Below are 20120 nucleotides of genomic sequence, written 5' to 3' on the forward strand. Positions count from 1 at the left end.
GGTATTTTTACCAGAAATTCATAACATCAATCGAATGATGAGAAAATATCAGGTAAGCTCAGATTGAGGGTCAGTCTACAAGATATCAGGTCAATACTATTAAAAAATGTTAGTGTCATAAAACATAAGGAAAGACTGAGGAGCTGTCACAGACTGGAGGAAGCTAAGGAAACGTAAAAATTAATGACAATATAAAGTCCTAGATTGTGCCCTGGAGCAGAATAAGGACATTAGTAGATGGTGAAATCCAAATAAAGTCTGTAGTTTAATTAGTAATATTGTAGCAATGTTAATTTCTTAGTTTTATTAATTGTACCATGCCTGTGTAAGACGTTAGCATCAAGCTGTGTAGGATGCTAGGTGGAGGGTACGTGGAAACGTCTTGTATTCCCTTGCAAATGTTTTGTAAGTCTATTCTTATTTCAATAAAATGTTTTCTTTTAATGGGCAAAAGATTTAATCAGTCACTTTACCAAGAAGAACATACAGATGTCAAATAAGTATCTGAAGAGACACTCAACTTCATTAGTTATTGGGGAAATGCAAGTTTAAACATCAGTGAGACGCTACCACATGCATGTCTAAAATTAAAAACACTGACCATATCAAGTGTTGGCAAGGATGTGAAGCAACCGGAACTTACACACTGACGGTGGGAATGTAAAATGGCACAACCATTTTGGAAAACAATTTGGCAGTTTCTTAAAAAGTTAAATGTACATCCACCATACAATCCAGACATACAATCCTAGGTATTTACCCAGCAGAAATGAAAGCACATGTTCATACAATGACTTGTACATGACTGCTCAGGGCACCTTTTTTTTTTTTTTCTTTTTTGGTAGTAGTTAAAAACTAGGAAGGATCCAAATTTTCATCATCAGATTAATGGATAAGCAATTTGTGGACTATTCGTGGACTGGAATAATACTCAGCAATAAAAAGGAGCAAACTATTGATATATGTGGTAACATACATAAGTTTCAAAATAACTATTCTTAGTGAAAAAAACCAGAAAGAAGACATCTTGTCTTCCAGACAAGATTAAAATTTTAGAAAATGCAGTTGATTTTTAGTGGCAGAAAGCAGATCAGTAATTGCTTAGACACAGGATTTCGGGAGGAGGTAGGGACGAATTACAAAGGGACCTGAGGAAATCTTTGGGCGTGATAGATATGTTCACTCTCTTGATTGTGGTGATGGTTTCATGCGTCAAAAATCATCAAATTGTAGGTTTTAAATATATACAATTTAAAAATTTTTTATGGGTTTAATTTATTAAAAAAATTTTTTTTAAACATTTATTTTTATTTGAGAGAGAGACAGAGACAAGAGTGTGAGCAGGGAAGAGAGAGGGAGACATAGAATCCAAAGCAGGCTCTAGGCTCTGAGCTTTCAGCACAGAGCTCCATGCAGGGCTCAAACTTGTGAACCATGAGATCATGACCTGAGCTGAAGTCAGACGCTTAAGCGACTAAGCCACCCAGGTGCCACTAAATATAAGAAATTTAATCTATCTTTTTAAATAAAAATTTTTTAAAGATACTATGTTTTTCCTATACATACATGTCTGTGATAAAGTTTAGTTTATAAATTAGGCACAGTAACAGATTAACAACAGTCAAACTAGCACTAGAATTTTTTCCTTCTTCAGTTTCATGGATACATACACCATGCGTTCGTACTGTAGATCTTAGCAATTTCAGCATACAAGTTTTTTCTTTCCTTATTCATAAGAGAACTTCCACCTTTACAGCTACTCTTTGGCATATCCGAATTGCCAGCATCACTGCTCTTGTGCTCTCGGGCCATTGTTAAGTAAAATAAGGGTTATCTGAACACAAGCACTGTGACACAGTGACTAATAGGCGGGTACCGAATACAGCATGGATTCGCTGGACAAAACGATGAATCACATCCTGGACAAGATGGAGTGGGACACGCAAGATTCCATCACATCAGAACGGTGTGCAATTTAAGTCTTACAAATTGTTTATTTCTGGAACTTTCCGTTTAATATTTTGGATCGTGGGAACTGAGACCACAGAAAGCGAAAATGTGGGTGAGGGTGTGGGGGAGACTACCGTACAAATGGTTCCCATATTTTGGGGAGAGACAGTAAGACCTGAAGGAAACCAGCAGGGTCATGCTGTTCGCCCTGGGGGAGGGCAAAGGGAAATCCTTATTTTTAACTCACTCTGAGCTTCAGAGGAAGGTTAACTCTGCAGAGTCTTTCTCCACAGGGTGCCTCCAAACCACAAATTCCTGATTCCTACTCTGGTTTATCCTAATAAGAAGTAGGTTGAGCCCTTAATCCTCGTTTAAAGGGCCCTGTTTATCGAAGCCGTAAACTCTGGGCAAAGGGTCATAAATCACTCTGGCTGGATCCAGAGTGTGAGGCGGGTGTAGGGTAAGAATGGGCACACAGAGGTTACATTAACTGTCAATCTTGTGTGTTTTCCTGGTAGGCATATTCCTAGGAGCCCCTGTGGTGGGCCAGATCCAGCCTTGAATCTTCTCTGATCTGCTCTGCATCTGGAAGGAGGGGCAGAGGCAGTACTGAACCAGACACCTTCACAGCCCCCAAACACAACCCTCATCTCCTGGCTTTATGTCCCGAGTCCACAGATTGCCATTACCCTGGGGACCTCCCACCTGGGCCTTGGCTCCCCTTTTGTTTCTCTGATTCTTCCTCCCGGGGCTCCTCTGTTTCCACCCGTCACCTGCCCTTTGGCCAAGTCTGTGCTGACATTGCTCTGCCCAGAACTGAAGTCCTCTCCTCTTTAGCCAGCGCCCAGACTGTGCATTTGATGTCACCTCCACTTTCCCAGACACAAAGCCTTGAAAACTAGGCAGCTCACTTCTTCGTCAAAGAAACCCAAAGGGAGCCACTCCCCCCCCAAAAGGTGAAACCAGTGTGTTAGTTATGGGAATGTAGCGTCAAGGCCACTACCCCTGCATCTCACAGCCACCCTGAAATCCCTCCTCTATAGAAATTCGGGCCCCACCACTGCCTCCTCCCTCTCCCCACTCCCTGCATCCAAGCATATTCCTGTAACCTCCCACAGGACATTCCTCATTCCTTTGCAGGCCCTCAGTGTCTCCCACCTACCGCTAGGGTCTCCCTGTTGATTCCCTCCCTCCCTTCCTCCTCGCCCCCATAATCTGGTCCACACAATTCCAGCCCCTAAAGGCACAGATCTGAGCAAAAGCCTTCAGTGGTTCCCTAGTGCCTGCAAAGGCCCACCCCCTCATTCGCTTCTTTGTTGAATGTGTGAATTTTTATCAAAAGCTCTTAGTTAAAAAAAAAAAAGAATACCTTTCTTCACCTTCAGTTTTAAAACATTTGTCTTTAAAACATCAACATTAGCATTTAACGGGAAACTTCTAACTTTCTTGGGCACCTCCGCTAACGATCACACTTCCCTCTGACTGTCGGTACCTCGGCTGACACCGGCGCAGGACGGGAGGGGTGGCCCAGAGCCGCGCACCGACACCAACAGAAGCAAGGGTTTCTACCAACGAATACATTCTTGCCGGTTCCAGACCCGGAGGGGTTCGGATAGGTGTCAGAGCGTTCCCGCTGACCCACCCGGCGCCCTCGGGTCGGCGATCCTTACAAAGGGGATGGGCAGGGCTGCAGAGCAGGGTCAGGACGCGGGAGGAAGCAGAGGGGGCTGGGTGGGGGCCGCCACCCCGGCCGCCAGGTCTGGCCAACGCTGGCCCTTACAGCGGGGACCTGGCCTGGGGCAGAGCTTCCCCGGGCTGCGGCCGCAGAGCCTGTCCATCCCGCGCTCTCCCGTCCGGCCCGAGCGGTGTAAACAAGGCTATTCCCAGGCGGCCCGGATTCCCTGCGGGAGGCCCTGCGCTCCCCCCCGCCCACCACGCCGGGAACCTGGCAGCGCCCGCCGCNGGCGGCGCCCTGGGGAGCCCGGGGCGGCCGAGGGCCCCTGACTCGGCTCCGCGCGGCGACATGGACCGGATGGCCAGCTCCATGAAGCAGGTGCCCAACCCGCTGCCCAAGGTGCTGAGCAGGCGCGGGGTGGGCGCGGGAATCGAGGCGGCCGAAAGGGAGAGCTTCGAGCGGACTCAGGTGAGCCCGGGGACCCCGGGGCATGCGTGGCTGGGGCATCCCGAGAGACGCAGTGCTCGGGAGGGGCTTTGAAGGGAGCAGAGGTCTTCAGGCCCAGGGAGGACCGGGCAAGGGGACCGCGAGAGGGAGCATCTGGGTGCTCAGGTCGAGGAGACCCCGGGGAGGTCGGGGACCAGGGGCATCCCAGCTGGCCCGAGGAGAAGGGCAGGGAGGCTCCGAAGAGCTGACATGATCCGTGCGGCGATGCAGGGCAAGGGGTCACAGGGACGGTGAGAACTGAAGGAAATGAAGGGCGGCCGAATGGAAGGGGTGCCCCCTAGGCAGGGGAAGCGCATTGGGGGGCCACTCTAGTGTGGCGGCGGAGAGCGGAGCGCTGGACGGGGATGTGAAGCGGGGAGCCCTTTCCTCCCCTCTCGATCGCTTCTGGGTTGCACTGACATTCCCCCCCACTCCTAGCACCCCCTTCCTAGTGCCTCTTGCTTGGCTCACGCCACCCCCAGCTGTCGGCCTCCGAGGGCCGGGCTGCAGGGGTCTGGGCGGCGAGAAGGAATGTAGGAAATGCGACGTGTGGCCGAGTTTGGAAAATGGGGGCTGGAGGAGAGGGCCGGCCAGGGGCCAGGGGCCGGCCTTTGGCTGGACAGCCCGCTGCTGGTCAAGATGAGCTGCCCAGTGATGCCCAGAGCCCTGACTTGGGGTTTTGGTTTCATCCCCCAAGATGTGCTTGACAGCGAATAGGCAGACTGCCCTATTTGTCCAGCCTGAGCAGGGCCGGGGGCCAAAATTCCCCAGTGCCATCAACAAAAAGCCACAATCCATTTTTACCTCAGAGTTTGAATGCCTGGTATATTGATTTGACTGAATAAAGCGGACATGTTTCTGGTGTTCATCAACTCGTTTGTATGCAAAATCCATTTCAAAGGGCACAGCACTTCTTTTCATCCCGGTGCCAAAGTTGTATGGGCAGATTCGTGCTTCACTCTTGCGCTCAGGGTGGAACCTTTGAAGATCCAGCTGGGCCCCCACTGCCAGAGGCCGGTTCCCCTGCAGTGCTCTGCGGTGCCCCCACCCCTGCCTCCACCCCCTCCCCCAAGCACAGTACAATGTGAAGGAAGGGCTTTGGGGTTTTAGATAGAAAAGATTCCGAGGACCTGGCTGTGTATTCTGTGTATGGAATCTTGCAAAGAAGAAAGCTTTTCACCCCTGGGAACTTCATCCTTTTCTCTTTCCAGTGGCCTCTGGCCCGTTGCAGGTGTGTCTGGGGGATGTAAAGTAGGGAGTGTCCCCTCCCTGGGTCATCCTAGCCCAGGCACAATGAGAGAGATGGCTGTTCACTGCTGCCTCCCAAGGACCAGCTGGGTTTGAGGCTTCCCCTCTGACTCTGTGGACTGGGCCCCTGGAAAGAAAGAATCTTTCCACCTGCTTGTCCACCGTGGGTCTTACTGCCTCAGCCAGCTGTCTGGTCCTGAGGCTTCTTGCTCCAGGAAGCAGTGTGAATAGTCTTTTTTTTAATGGAAAAGGAAAAGAAATAGATGTGTTTTTTTTTTTTAATGTTTTTTTATTTATTTCTGAGAGAGACAGCGTGAGCAGGGGAGGGTCNGTCTTTTTTTTAATGGAAAAGGAAAAGAAATAGATGTGGTTTTTTTTAATGTTTTTTTATTTATTTCTGAGAGAGACAGCGTGAGCAGGGGAGGGTCAGAGAGAGAGGGAGACACAGAATCTGAAGCAGGCTCCAGGCTCTGAGCTAGCCGTCAGCACAGAGCCCGATGCTGGGCTCGAACCCGACGCGGGGCTCGAACCCGACGCGGGGCTCGATCCCACTAACTGTGAAATCATGACCTGAGCCGAAGTCGGATGCTTAACCGACTGAGCCACCCAGGCGCCCCATAAATAGATGTTATTTTATGATAATCCATTCCGTCTGGAGTCTCAGATCAGTAAAAACTGGAGCACTAGAGGAAGACACGTAAAACTTTGACCCATTATAGTGATGGAAATTAGGTTTGTGAAAGCTTCTTTCCACCCAGAACTGGCATGTGCCCTTGCTGTCCAGGGATGGCCCAACAAAGGAGACTCTGGGCCAAGGTTTGCAGGTATTTTACATGTGGAACCCTTGTGATTGGCCGCATCTAACTGAGTGCCTTGTTTTGGGGGTGGGGGGGTGAGAGTGAGGAGGTAGGCTGGAGCAGGAAAAGAGAGGAGAGGTGTAGGAGAGCGAAGAAAAGAGAACAGTCCTAAAACTTGGCATTAGTCAATCTGCAAAAGCTCATTCTGTTTAATGACTTCGACTGTATCCAGTGTATTATGAGATATAAAAATGAGCTAGGAAAAAATTTTAATGAGTTGAGAGACCATGAGAATCGGCCAAGGTGTAGTGATAATTGAGGCTAATTACTGTGTTTGGCACCGTTCTAAGCACTTTGTTGTATTTCCTTCTTTAATCTCAACAAGGATCCATGAGGTGGGTATCAGCCCCATTTTCCATGAGGAAAGTGAAGCACAGAGAGTTTAAGTCACCTGCCCAAGGTCACACAGCTGGAAGTGGTCCCAACCTTTAACCACTGTAGTGTTGCCTCTGAGGCAACAGTCGCACCCAGTGCCTCTGAGTAGAACAGTGGCATTGGAGCTGTAAGAGGTTTGAGTTTTATAGCCAGGCACTTGGATAGGCTATATGTCCCCGGGCAAACCTTTCTAAGGTTTCCTTATTATAAAATAAAGGTGATGCTTACCTTACAGGTTTATTGTGGGGATTGCCTTAAGTAATAGGCGGCAAGGCATTGTTGTAAACTTTGGGACAGACTTTCAGCGATTCTTGCTGTAATCTGTGGAGACCTAGGGAAGCACAAATGTAAGTAATGGTGCAGGCTGTGATTAGCTCTTCACTAGGGGGGCAGACGTGTTCCTAGGTAATGTGATAATTACCGAGAGCACATGCGGAAAGTACAAGCTGGCGTGGGCTTGGGCTCCTGGTGGGAGCCCTCACCAGGACCTAACCACCATTCAGCATGAGATAGCACTTGCTGGGGGGGAGAGGAGGGGAGGTGGGCATTCTAGAAATGGGGAATGGCAAAGGAAACATCTGGAGATGAGTGCAGATGAGGCTAAATGGCTGAGGAGCAGAATTGGCCACTCCCACCTCTCAGTCCATAGCATCTATTACTCTGTCCTGTCACTCTTTCTCTATGCTGCCTTCAGTAAACTAGGAGCTTCATGAGGGCAACACTGTGTCTTTTTTTTTTTTTTAAGTTTATTTATTTATTTTGAGAGACAGAGCACACAAGCTGGGGAGGGAGAGAGAAAGAATCCCAAGCAAGCTGTGTGCCAACAGAGCCCCAACTCGGGGCTCGAACTCATGAACCGTGAGATCCTCACCTGAGCTGAAATCAAGAGTCGGACACTTAACCAACTGAGCCACCCAGGTGCCCCACAATTGTGTCTTGCTCTCGCCTGTGTCCTCAGATTCCTGTGTTAGTGCTGAGCTGGCTATGGGTGAGGGTAGAAAATGATTAGTGAGCTCTAGCAAGGAAGCCCTTGCCTGGGGGCTAAACTCAGCTCTGGGCAGCAGGGGGCATCTGTAATTACTTGGTGCTTTTTCCTAATGGCCCCTGAGTGCCCTCCTGGTCCTTGGTCTCCTACACTCTGAGTGAGGAGCCCTTCCCCATGCCTGTGAGGACCGTGAATTCTCTGCTTTCCTTCTGGCAGGGTGGGGACTCCAGACCCACCTCTGCAGTCCCCATCTCCAACCTGATCCCTGCTGTCTCCCTCACCCAGCCCATCGCGAGCAACCTTCAGGTTCTAAGGGAATGAAATGTGACTCCTGCCCTCAAAAAAGTTGCTGTCGTAAAAGATACCTTGCCTGCAGCACTTTACAGTTTATACAACACGTTTTAGCCATCGTTGAGGGCTACACTGTGGTTGGGTATTAGCATTCTCATCTCATGGGTGAGAGCTTGGTAACTTGCCCAGGACCACCCACTGGTGACTGAAAAGCAGGATTCAGATCCAGGGCTCCAGGTCCCAGGCCCCCTTCTCCCACACTGTCCTCATGTTGGCCAAGGAGGACAATTCTGGAATGAACCAGGAGGGCTGGCGCTCAGAGACAAAATTCCCTGTCTGTATTTACTTAGCCGGAAAATGGTTTTCTCTATGGTTTGTTTATGTTTTCACCATCCGTTTAGTGAGCAGAGAGCATGGAGGGGACACAGAGATGGGTAAGATAAAGAGACCAGCCTGGAGGAGCTCATGAGTCAGCAGAGGGGTGTACCGGCCACTGTGGGGCTCTTCTACACGGAGGACTTACAGCAGCGGCATCACCTACTGAATGTGAGCCTGCATTTCAGCCAGAGCCCTGGGTAGCCCTGGGCACCCTGAAATTTGAGCACTTCTGCTCTATGGTTGGTGATTGCTAAGATCGGAAGAGGCGTCGGGGCTCTGGGAACAGAGGTTTTGGTCACAATCCCCTTGGGTGGAGCTCAGCGCAGAGTACAGGATCCCAACCAACCGTGAGCTGGAAAGAGCCAGGAAACTTGGGTTCTGGGGAGGAAGAGACAAATATTGCTTGAGGGCCTGGTGGGGACTAGAAACATGCTGAGTGGTTTATAGCCATTATCCTACTTAATAGCTCAGGCTCAGAGAGGCCAAGTGACTTGTCCAAGGTTATGCAGCAAATAAACAGAGAAGTCAGGGCTCCACAATCTGATGACCGAGAAGTCCGAGAAGTCAGGGGGATGTTTCTGTCATTCTGCTCATGATCTTTAGCTCTGGCTTTGATTCACCTGCTAAAAAATTGTGGGGTTGGAGCAGAGGGATTCGGTGAGTCAGGGCTTCTTGACCCAGGCTGTGCAGGAATGGTTTCTAACATAAAAGGTGCTGTCCCCCTCCTGTCCCCGGCTTGCTCCCTTAGTTGGTATGGGAAAGGTAGGAAGGATGCTAAGAGCTTTCTTTGAACTTGTGGTTCTGTTCCTCCCATTGATAATAATGAGAATAGCTGACATTTATAGCATTTACTGCACGCGCGTGCTAAAAGCCTTTATGACCCACACCTGCTCTCAGTTTTTGGAAGGAATCTACAAACTGTGAGCCCTCTTTTACAGATGAGGAAGTCAAGCCTTAGACATGTCAATAACCAGCTCACGGCTCTGAAGTCAGTGTCAGAGCCGGGACCCAAACTCAGGAAAACTGGCCCTCGATTGTGCTTGATTGTCACCCCGGAGTCACAGCCTAGACCCCTGGGCTCTCTCCCTCCCCCTAACAGTTGGGTCACCAAAGTGCTAACCTCACCCCACTTCTCTTTCACCTTCTGTCCGCTTCCTCTGTGCTCCCCTCCTCTGATAAAACTGATAAAACTGCTCTTACTGTCCGTGATGCCACCTCCCCCGACACTGGCTTCTGTAACTCCCTTTTTTCAAGGACCTTTGCTGGCTGCCGAGACACCCCTGCCTGGCAGGGCACCTAAAGGTCCCTGGTGCCTCTTTTCTAGACCTTAACTTACACCGCATCTCCCTTCACTAGACCTCCGCTGCTGTCTGCCTCCAGCCAGATTCGGTATCCGAGCAAGCAGGGGCCCGTAGCTACCGTCTGTCAGCCCCATTCACCCAGCTCACACCGTGGCTTCTCTCCCAGACCGTAAGCTCCTGGGGGCAGGGTCTGGCTCTCCGTGCTGAGCCAGGCACTAGGCCTGTTTGCCTAATGTGTGGATGTAAAACAGTCGGAGGATCTACAGGGAGCCCGGGTGCCACAGGCAGGCCCCTGCTTGCACAACACTTTCCCTTTGCACATTTTGGAGACTCTCTCTCTGTCTCCTTTGATTTCTCCAATGATTAACTCTTACTAAGTGGCTGCGATGTGTGCCAGGCCGGTGCGCCCAGGTTACCTATTTAGGAGAGCGCCTGCAGCATCTGGAGTTGGGAGTAAGGGTCACGGTCGATGATTTGGATTTCCGTTAAGCTCAAAACACTTTATAAACATTCCCAAAACATGGGCTTGGACTTCCCAGGGTTTCTTTCTGCTTTGGGTGGGGCCATTCTGAGCTGGACGGTGTTACGGGGAAGGGAGAGAAACGGGCCTAGTGTGTCCCAGGCACCTGGACGCGGCTGATGGCAACTGATGAGTGCGGAGCGATGCAAGAGTGCCCCTGGGGAGTGAGCAAATCTGGCTCTGCTACTGAATTTCTCCTTTCTAAATGGGGAGGCCGGACAAGATTTCCAGCTCTCGACCCTTTGGGCTAATAAAATTACTGTAAGCGGGTTTCCACCCTACAGAAGAAGGACCCACACTTGATCGGAGCTCTCGGCTACTCCCTTGAAAAGTTTCCACATCCCCCTTGTGTGTGGACTGGGGCACGTGAATGGATGGTGTGGAACCTTAGAGTGGGGTGAGGAGTCCCCAGGACAGCGGAGTCCCTGTCCCACTTGGGCACTGAAAGGGCTCCTTGCCTGGCATGTCAGCGAGGCACCGAGGAGGACTGTTCTACACCCTCGTCTACTGGCCCACTTACTCTACCACCCGGGGACAAAGTGCGGAGTAGCCCTGGGCGGGGGGCGGCGGGCCAGCAGCCAGTGCTTCTCCAGCATCCAGAGGGTTGATGGCCTGGAGAGATGCCCACCTAAAAAGGGGAGCTTGTCAGCCCCACCTCCTGGCAGGGTGGGGGCTGCTTCCTGTTTTCTTGCCCAGGCAGGCAGGGAGGAGTCCTGTTCCTGGCTCGTGGGCAGTACAGTCTGACACAGTGTGGGCAGAGGGGCGGGATTGAAGGTGTCCTCTGGCTCGGACAGTGGAAGGGAGGACAGCGGAAGGGAGGACGGAGATTTTCCTGGATCTGAAAGGTTGCTACTGTCGCCTCTGTTAGCGCTACAAGACAGCTCTTGGGAAGCTGGTCAGGGCCGTTCAGGAAGCCGGTGTGACCGATTAGTTCTGATTTTAACTGATATGCAGTTTATGAAGCCTATTTGCACATAACCTCCCTTCTGCCATGGAACAGCCATGCGAAAGATAGTGGTCCCTTCTCAAGTGTGGTCACTGAGGCTCAGAGAGCTTAAGCGATTTGCCCGAAAGCACTCAGGAAGTGGCCTCACAGAGGCTTGAACCTGGTGGGTCTTATGTCAAATTGTATTCTTTCTAGATCACTCTTTAAAGCTGAAGCCTGGTCTGAGGCTGGTAACTTAGAAAAATGACAGATTTCTTTTTCTCTAAGTCTTTTCTAATTGATTTATTAGGACTTTTGAAATTCCTCCCAGAAGATTTTTGCAACACGCGTAACTATCAGAAGGCCTGTATCTAGAAAGCATAAAACAAACAAACAAACATAAAAGAGACCAAAGGACTGGCCTAAATGAAAAATAGCCAGGAAGAACTTCACAAAAGAGAATGAACAAAGGGCCTATAAACATATGAAAATGTGCAGCCTCATTGGTAATCAAGAAAATGCAAATTAAAATTGCAATGAGGGGCGTACATGGGTGGCTCAGTCTGTCAGACTTTGGCTCAGGTCATGATCTCACAGTTCCGTGGGTTTGAGCCCCGTGTCGGGTGCTATGCTGACAGCTCAGAGCCTAGAGCCTGCTTCGGATTCTGTGTCTCCCTCTCTCTCTGCCCCTCCCCTGCCTACACTCTGTCTCTCAAAAATAAATAAATGTGAAAAAAAATTTTTTTTAATTGCAATGAGCTACCCCTTATGTACCCATCAGCATGGCTGAAATGAAAATGAAAAAAAAAAAAAAAAAAGGAAAGAAATAGTAAATGCCAGGGTGTAGAGCAATGGAAACGCTCATGCATTGCTGATGGGTCTGCATGCTGGGGCAACTGCATTGGGCAGCACACTGGTGTTATCCTAAAATTAAGGATGTACAGACTCAAGAGGTCAGCATTTTTCCGGTTAGCTGTATACCCAACAGCAATGCACACACATGCACCAAAAGATGGGGGGAAGCATATTCATAATCACCTTTTGTAATTTCCAGACTGGAAATAATCCAAAAGTCCCTAACAATAGATGCATCACTGAATCATGGTGTGGTCTCTCTTTGGGCTACTGTACAACACAGAGAATGAAGAAGCTGCAGTTACATTCGACAACACGGATGAATCTTTTTTTTTTTTTTAATGTTTTTTATTTATTTCTAGGAGAGAGAGAGACAGCGTGAGCAGGGGAGGGTCAGAGAGAGAGGGAGACACAGACTCTGAAACAGGCTCCAGGCTCCGAGCTGGCAGTCAGCACAGAGCCCGACGCGGGGCTCGAACCCACGAACCGCGAGATCATGACCTAAGCGAAAGTCGGACGCTTAACCGACTAAGCCACCCAGGCGCCCCACAACACGGATGAATCTTATACACAGGATGGTGAATGGAAAAAAAAGGCAGACCCAAAAGGACACCCTCTGTATGCTACCATTTGTCTCAAGTTCACAAAACAGGCGAACTCAAGTTCATTTCTCGACTGCTTTACCATTGAAGGTAAACTGGTATTAAGCGTGCTGCTTCGATGGTAAAGCAGTAAGGAAATAAGGGGGTGCTGCCATAAAAGGCCAGATGATTATTGTCCTTGGATGCAGGGGAGGTTAGTGATTGGGAAGATGTACAAGGAGAGTGTCTGACTCCTGCCATCAATCTGTTGATCGGCCTATGTTGTAGTTTATGATAATTTATTAAACTGTACAGTTTACTTTGTGCAGTTTTCTCTATTTATATTTCAAAATACAAAAGGTTAAAAAAAACTCCTCCCATGGAGTAAGAGACAGCATTTTGTTTTTTTAATTAAAAAAAAAATTTTTTTTAATTTTTTTTTTCTAGGAGAGAGAGAGAGAGANTGAAGTCGGACGCTTAACCGACTGAGCCACCCAGGAGCCGCAAGAGACAGCATTTTGAGGAGGCCAAGAATGTACCACTTACATGCCTACCCACTGTTTGAAGTCTCCCCCAAATACAGCCTCCCCTGTGAAAACCCTTTTTTTAATGTTTAGTTATTATTTTGAGAGACAGAGCACGAGCAGGGAAGGGGTAGAGAGAGAGAAAGAGAGAGAGAGAGAGAGAATCCAAGCAGGCTGTGCTGTTAGTTCAGAGCCCAATGCAGAGCTCAATCCCACGAACCATAAGATCATGACCTGAGCCGAAAATGAGTCAGATGCTTAACCGATTGAGCCACCCAGGCCCCCATCCCCTGTGAAAACCCTTCTGATGCAGCTTTTGATTGGTGACTCACGGATATCCAAGCGGCATGTTCCAAGCACCACTGTAACAGGTGGTTGTGAAGTTGAGACTTATCATTAGACCACACTGAGCATGTGGCCCTCGGCTTTCATTCATTTGTGTCTTGTGTCTGCCCTTCTTCAGTAGCAGACGGGCCCTCAGTTCTTCCCTCATCTTTCAGTGAGTCACCCCAGTGTCTAGCAGAGGGAATTACAGACTGGCTAAGGCTCGGGAGGTTTGTGAAATACAAAATAAATCACGTGATGAAAAGTTCTCAAAGGACAGAATGAGAGAAGAAATTGTGTTTTAGGCTCAAAAGAAGCACATTTGAATAAAATCAAAGATCTGGGTGTGGGGAGGCGCCTGGGTGGCTCAGTTGGTTAATCATTCGATTTTGGTTCAGGTCATGATCTCACAGTTTGTGAGTTCAAGCCCCGCATTGGGTTCTCTGCTGTCAGAGAAGAGCCCGCTTCACATTCTGTCTCCCCCGTTCTCTGCTCCTCCCCAGCTCATTCTCTCTCAAAGTAAATAAATAAACTTTAAAAAAACAACAACAAAATTAGTTAAAAAAAAAAAAAAAAAAAAAAATAATTAAAAAAAAAAAAAAGAGCTGGGTGGTGGACTTGCGGAACACATGACCTCAGGCTTGACTCGTACTCCAAAGATGTAGATCAAGTCATGCTTGATGAGCAATGTGTGAGAAGCTGGGAGCTTGGGAATGTCACGAGGGAGCATGGCAGAAACTCTGACCTTCAAAGAGGGGTTCTGTGAGGTCCCTCTCCTGCTGCTGCGTGGTCCCTGGGGCCAGTCCCCAATGACAGTTCTTAGTGTTAGACAGTTTTGTGTGTGTGTGTGTGTGTGTGTGTGTGTGTTACTGCCTGTCATGAGGCCCTTCTGCCCCATTGGGCTGGAAACTAATGCTTTCTCTGTTTTTTTCTTGGGTATTTCTTGACTGATGCTGTATTCTCCCCTCCCATTTACCATGACCCTTCAGAAAGAGATTGACAGGCATGAGCTGTGTGGCTTTGCCTCTGAGCAAGACCCCGGACAACTTCCCTTGAAGTAGCAGGTCCGCCCAGGACTCTACCTCTCCTGGCACCCAGTTGGCGTTCCAAGACTCTATGCTTAGTACCTTATTCATCTTTGAAGCCTCAGGCTCCTGACGCAGCGTCTGGGTCTGGCCTGAGTGACTCTTGATAAGGGTTTGTAGAATGAAGGACAAAATACTCTGAACGAATCCCTGATGAGGGTCAGCCATTTTTGGTTCCGGTTCTGAACCGTGAACCCTAAGAAGTACACCCTGAGTCTGGGTTCACGGGAGCATGACCGGAGCCAGCAAGAGCTGGGCCCCTGAAGAGACCAGCTTTCTGACGTAACTTGGGTGGTTCTCGGGGACTTCCTCTTGAATGTTGGCTCCCTGACTCATGCTTGGAAGTGACTTGAGGTCCTGTGTTTTCTTGAGATTCTTATTGCAGGAAGGGACCTCCCTGTACAGTCTTAAGCCCATTGCTGCTGATAAAAAACAAAACTACCCCAACACACCTAAACCGAAACTTTGTCTCCTGCCACAAACTCCCTCATTTGTTCTTTGTTCTCCATTTTAGACAGTCCAAGTTTATAAACCACCCCTGGCCCTTGAGGCTGAAATTCTCGCTGCCATCTTTGACCTCCCTGCATTCTGCACCCCTGTGGCTAGGCGTGGGGTTCAGTTCTGTCTCCTTGATTCCTTGATTGTTCTCCGTATCGCTCCTGCTTTTCTACCCACTGCTTCTGCCTTAGCTCACGCCTTTGCGTCGAGCCTGAACTATGTCTGGCATGGCCCAACTGGCCTTCCTGGCATCTGGCATCGCCCGTTATGAGATCTACCCTTCCTTTGTCTGTCTTAAAGAGTTCTGTTTTAAAAGGCACACCTGGGGGCGCCTGGGTGGCTCAGTCGGTTAAGCGTCCGACTTCGGCTCAGGTCATGATCTCACGGTTCGTGGGTTCGAGCCCCGCGTTGGGCTCTGTGCTGACAGCTAGCTCAGAGCCTGGAGCCTGTTTCAGATTCTGTGTCTCCCTCTCTCTCTGACCCTCCCTTGCTCACGCTGTTTCTCTCCCTCAGAAATTAATAAAACATTAAAAAAATAAATAAAAAATAAAAGGCACACCTGCTTGTATCACTCCATGTTTTAATTTTTTTAAAATACTGATTTATTTTGGGGAGAGCATAAGCTGGGGAGGGGCAGAACGAGGGGGGACAGAGGATCCAAAGCAGACTCTGAGCCGACAGGCTGACAACAGAGAGCCCGACGCGGGGCTCAAACTCACAAACTGTGAGATAGTGACCTGAGCCAAAGTCAGATGCTCAGCCGAGTAAGCCACCCAGGTGCCCCATCACTCCACATTATAAAAGCCTCTTTGTCACTCTGAGCTGAAACTCAAGCATCTAGGCATGGCACAGCCCAACTTTGCGCACCCCCCTAACCCCCCAGCCCCACTCTGTCCCGGCAGCCTACCGTTTCATGCCTCTGTGTGTCTCTAGATGGAATGCCATTCTTTTTGGCCTAGAATGCTGCTCCCATTTTTTCCCCTTGCTAAATTCCTCATTCTTAAAGTCCCACCTCCGACGGTCCCTGTCTGGGAAGTTCCCCCCCACTCTTCTGGGCAAATCTACTTGATGGTGTTTCTGTGCGCTTCTGTGTCGACGTGTTGGTCTGGATGACTGTCCCATGGATGACTGTCCCATGCTGGACTGTAAGATTCCCTGTAGCTTAGCCTTCTTTTTATTTATTTATTTATTTATTTATTTCTAGGAGAGAGAGAGAGAGACAGCGTGAGCAGGGGAGGGTCAGAGAGAGAGGGAGACACAGACTCTGAAACAGGCTCCAGGCTCTGAGCTGGCAGTCAGCACAGAGCCCGACGCGGGGCTCGAACCCACAAACCGCGAGATCATGACCTAAGCGAAAGTCGGATGCTTAACCGACTAAGCCACCCAGGCGCTCCTAGCTTAGCCTTCTTTGTAGCCCTCACCCCAAGCGCAATGCTCAGGACCCGGCAGGCCCCCAATAAATATTTGCTGAGTGAACTAATAATGTGTATCAAGGACCTGATTGTATTTGACCGTTGCTGTAACAGAAAACGGAACAGGGCCCAGATCCTATTCCAAGGCAGGGGCCCCATGCTGGAGTGAACGCACTTGGTCTCTTTCACATTGGACTGAAGCTGTAGTTTTGGCTATGGTGGTAGGGAGAGGAGAGTGTGTTTTTAGGAGCAGAGAGTTCAGTGGGAGGGATGCTTTCCAGAAAGAGGTGTGCACACGCGAGAGCTGGTACCAATATTCCCCGGGGTGTGGACCGCAGGTGGGATGACAGATGCGGTAGGGAACATAATATACACCCCTCTCCCAGCATATCCACCTGTGAGGATGTTTTGTTCCATGGCGAAAAGGGTCTTTGCAGATGTAATTAAGAACCTTAAGATAGGGGGGAGATAGTGAGGGAGGGGGAGAGAGGCAAACCATGAGAGACTCTTGAATGCTGAGAACAAACTGAGAACTGATGGGTGTGGGGGGGAGGGGGGAGATGGGCATGGAGGAGGGCACTTGTAGGGATGAGCACTGGGTGTTCTATGGAAACCAACTTGACAATAAACTATTTTTTAAAAAAATAAAAAATTAAATTAAATTAAAATCACTGACCAAAAAAAAAAAAAAAAGAACCTTAAGATAGGGAGAGCAGCCTGAATTTTTTCCAGGAAGGAATGCAGTTGTGCCATCACCTTGATGTTAGCCCAGTGAAGCCCAGTTAGCCTTCTGACCCGAGGAACCGTGAGCTGATAAACAGGCGTTGTTTTAAGCTTCTAAATTGGTGGTAATTTGTTACGGCGGCGATAAGCTAATACGGATGATAACAGGTAACTCACGCTCTGGGGCAGCTAAGCTCATGGAGCCCTGGCCTCAAAGCACAGACAGGCCGCCCTTTTAAACCCTGAGGGACACTTGTTATTTCATGCGTGCTTATTGTGGCCATAGATAAAACATTGCATTTCCACACTTGGTGCCTCTTCACAGAAATCTTATCCTGGGAAAACAATTCAGCAGCGTGTTCAAAACATTCTTTCCTGCTGGGCCGTGGAGTCCTTTGGTGCAATTCCAAGTGTGAGGGTCACAGATATAATTTACTTAACCTTACTTTTTTTTCCCCTTTAATCCAGCCCTGTGCTGTCTATTAAAAAAGGCGGGTGTGGGAAATCCCTTTGTTTCCTCTAGGATCATGATGGTGCCTCGGCTCGAAAGGGAGCTGACTTGCCATCAGGAATCAGAGGTGGGACTAAGTAACACCAGCTGTTTGCTGGTCCTTCTTTGGGCTCACCAGGGTGGTCTGCAGTGTGCCTGGGTACTCCGGGGAGCCAGGAGCTCCCTGAGCACTGAATTAAGAATTGGGAACCCTCAGTGTGCCTGGCTGGCTCAGTTGGCAGAACATGAATTCTTGATCTCCAGGTTGTAAGTTCGAGACCCACGTTGGGTGTGGCGATTGCTTAAAAATAAAAGAGTGGGGGGGGGTGGGTGGCGCCTGGGTGGCTCAGCTGGTTAAGTGTCCAACTCTTGATGTCAGCTCAGGTCATGATCTCACAGCTTGTGAGGTGGAACCCTGTGTGTCAGGCATCTGTGCTGATGGTGAGGAGGAGCCTGCTTGGGATTCTCTCTCTCTCCCTCTGTCTCTGCCTGCATTCACCTTCTCTCTCTCAAATCAACTCAAAAAAAAAAAAAGAATCAGGCTGTGGACCCCCCACTGGGTCATGGTCCCTGCCTTCTATAGGTCTCCAGTCACAGTCTGTGAAATGAGGGGGATTGGCCCAAAGGTTTAGAGATTTGGTGCTTCTGTGAAAGCACAGTTATTTACTGCAGCAGCAGCCCTGTGAGACCGGACTGTCTTTTGACAACACCTGACCCTTGTTATTCCAGCTTTTCTGTCCCATTCCTCAGCCTCGGACCCTGACTTCTGTTTGTGTTTCCTTCTCGGTGTCTCCTTCCTCCTGGAGAGCCCTGGCTGCACTTACTTTCTATGGGTAACTTCTGCATTGGTCAGAGAGGGTCTGGTGCCTCCCCACCCACCAAGAGCTAGTCTTCCAAAGTCCCTCACACAGGAAAATTTCCTAGTGAGAAGTCTTTTGCAGTTGGCCACTCCTGCCCAGGCACCATCTTCCTGTGGGACCGCCAGGTACATCTGCACAGTCTGAGCACTGCCAAACTCCGGAAGTATCTTCTGATCTTGGGCTTCCCAGGGTTAGTCCATTAGCCCGAGGTTGTAGCATATGACAAAAATGATCTTCCAGAAAAACTCTTTGACACTAACTCAGAGGCCACGCAGGGGGTCCGGAATGGTGCCATATTGTCTTCCGCCAGCCTGCTTGGTGCATTGCCCTTCCCTCCCTGGTTCCTCGCGTTTTCTGAGCTGTGACCTCCAGTCCAGTTTCCCAGAGGAAAGTGAGGATTAGAAAAGAAACTTTAACTCACCTGGGGTCCATTCTGCAAATTCTTGCCCGGATTTGAGGCAAACCCAGCCTGGTGTCTGGGTCCAGGCTGTGCCCCAAGAGTCTGTAAAGGTTAAGAGCATGGACTTTAGGTCCAGACGGGTCACCTGCCATGGGCTCCAGGCAGGCTGCTTTACAGAGATGCTGGTGGGCATAGGTTGATCTGACTCAGTTAAGTAGAGAGCCATGTGAAGAGCATCTATGCTGATAAACATACCTATCTCACAGGCGGTTGAAAGGATGAAATGACCTAATGCAAGGAAAATACTCAGTGCGTTGTCATCTCTGCAGTGAACACTCAGATGTACCAATTGTGGGGTGCCTGGGTGGCTCAGTCGGTTAGGCGTCTGACTTCAGCTCAGGTTATGATCTCACGGTTCGGGAGTTCGAGTCCCTCATCAGGCTCTGTGCTGACCGTGCACAGCTTGCTTGGAATTCTGACTGTCTCCCTCTCTCCCTCTGCCACTCCCCTGCTCATGCTTTCTCTCTCTCTCTTTCAAAATAAATAAACTTAAAAAAAATAAAGAAGTATTAGCTGATATTATGATTCTCTTACTAGTACTTAAGAACATCTAAATTTGGGGGGCTAGTGTGCTACTGGGTATAGGGTAGGCTCATGGTTGTGGGTTAAGTACACAAATGGGTCTTGGCTTCCTGGTTGACCTGTTTCCCAAGGACGCCTGACTTGAGGGTCATCTGGATGAGGAGATCCCGCATTTTCAGGTGCGCTGTTTCCAAGGGTGGGCGCAGAACCGCAGGAGGGGTTACCAGGAGATCTCAGCAGGCGATTGCCTGGACTGTGACCCAGACACACTAGCCCGCCTTTGCCCTGGACATGGGGTGGGCCGCATGCTTGGAGGAACCTGTGTTTCTGGTCCTGAGCCCCAGGGCTGGCCCAGATGACAGCTGTGATGACAGAGGGCATGCAGGAGGAGGGGTCTAGTCTGGAGAGACGAAGGCCAAAGTGAAGACACAGACAGGAGGGCAGAACATGGGGTTTGGGTGATGGCTCTGCCCTTGACTGGTTGTGATTTCACTTCCGTTAAAGGTACACGTGCGCACAGTTAGAAGGGTCAGATCACGACTCAGGCTTGTCACCACAACCCAGGAGTGTCCTGGCCCAGCTCTTTGCTCCTCCCCAACCATTTCCTGCTTCCCAGAAGCAAACCACTTCTAATTCTTGAAACTGCTTTCATTATAGCCATGATCCGTGATCCGTGACCCCTCAGTGCTAGGAGATAAAGATCTAGCTTCCATTTGCATGCATGCCCCTCCCCCCCACCCCCAGGACACTTTTCCTCCTCTGGGCCCCTAGAGTTTTAACTCTATTCAGTGTCAA

At 49.5% G+C, this 20120-nt stretch overlaps 1 protein-coding gene across 1 annotated transcript in view; it reads left to right on the top strand.

The window, feature by feature from the left end:
* Positions 1-3955: 3955 nt before the first annotated feature.
* HIP1 (huntingtin interacting protein 1) overlaps positions 3956-20120 on the top strand; it is a 139956-nt gene continuing 123791 nt past the window's right edge. The window contains exon 1 of the mRNA XM_077777797.1: positions 3956-4093. Coding sequence (XP_077633923.1) covers positions 3974-4093 — 120 coding nt within the window. The 5' untranslated portion in view covers positions 3956-3973. The remainder of the gene's footprint in view (positions 4094-20120) is intronic.

This window comes from Crocuta crocuta, unplaced genomic scaffold (genome assembly GCF_008692635.1).
Source record: "Crocuta crocuta isolate KB4526 unplaced genomic scaffold, BGI_CrCroc_1.0 scaffold217, whole genome shotgun sequence".
Lineage (NCBI taxonomy): Eukaryota > Metazoa > Chordata > Mammalia > Carnivora > Hyaenidae > Crocuta > Crocuta crocuta.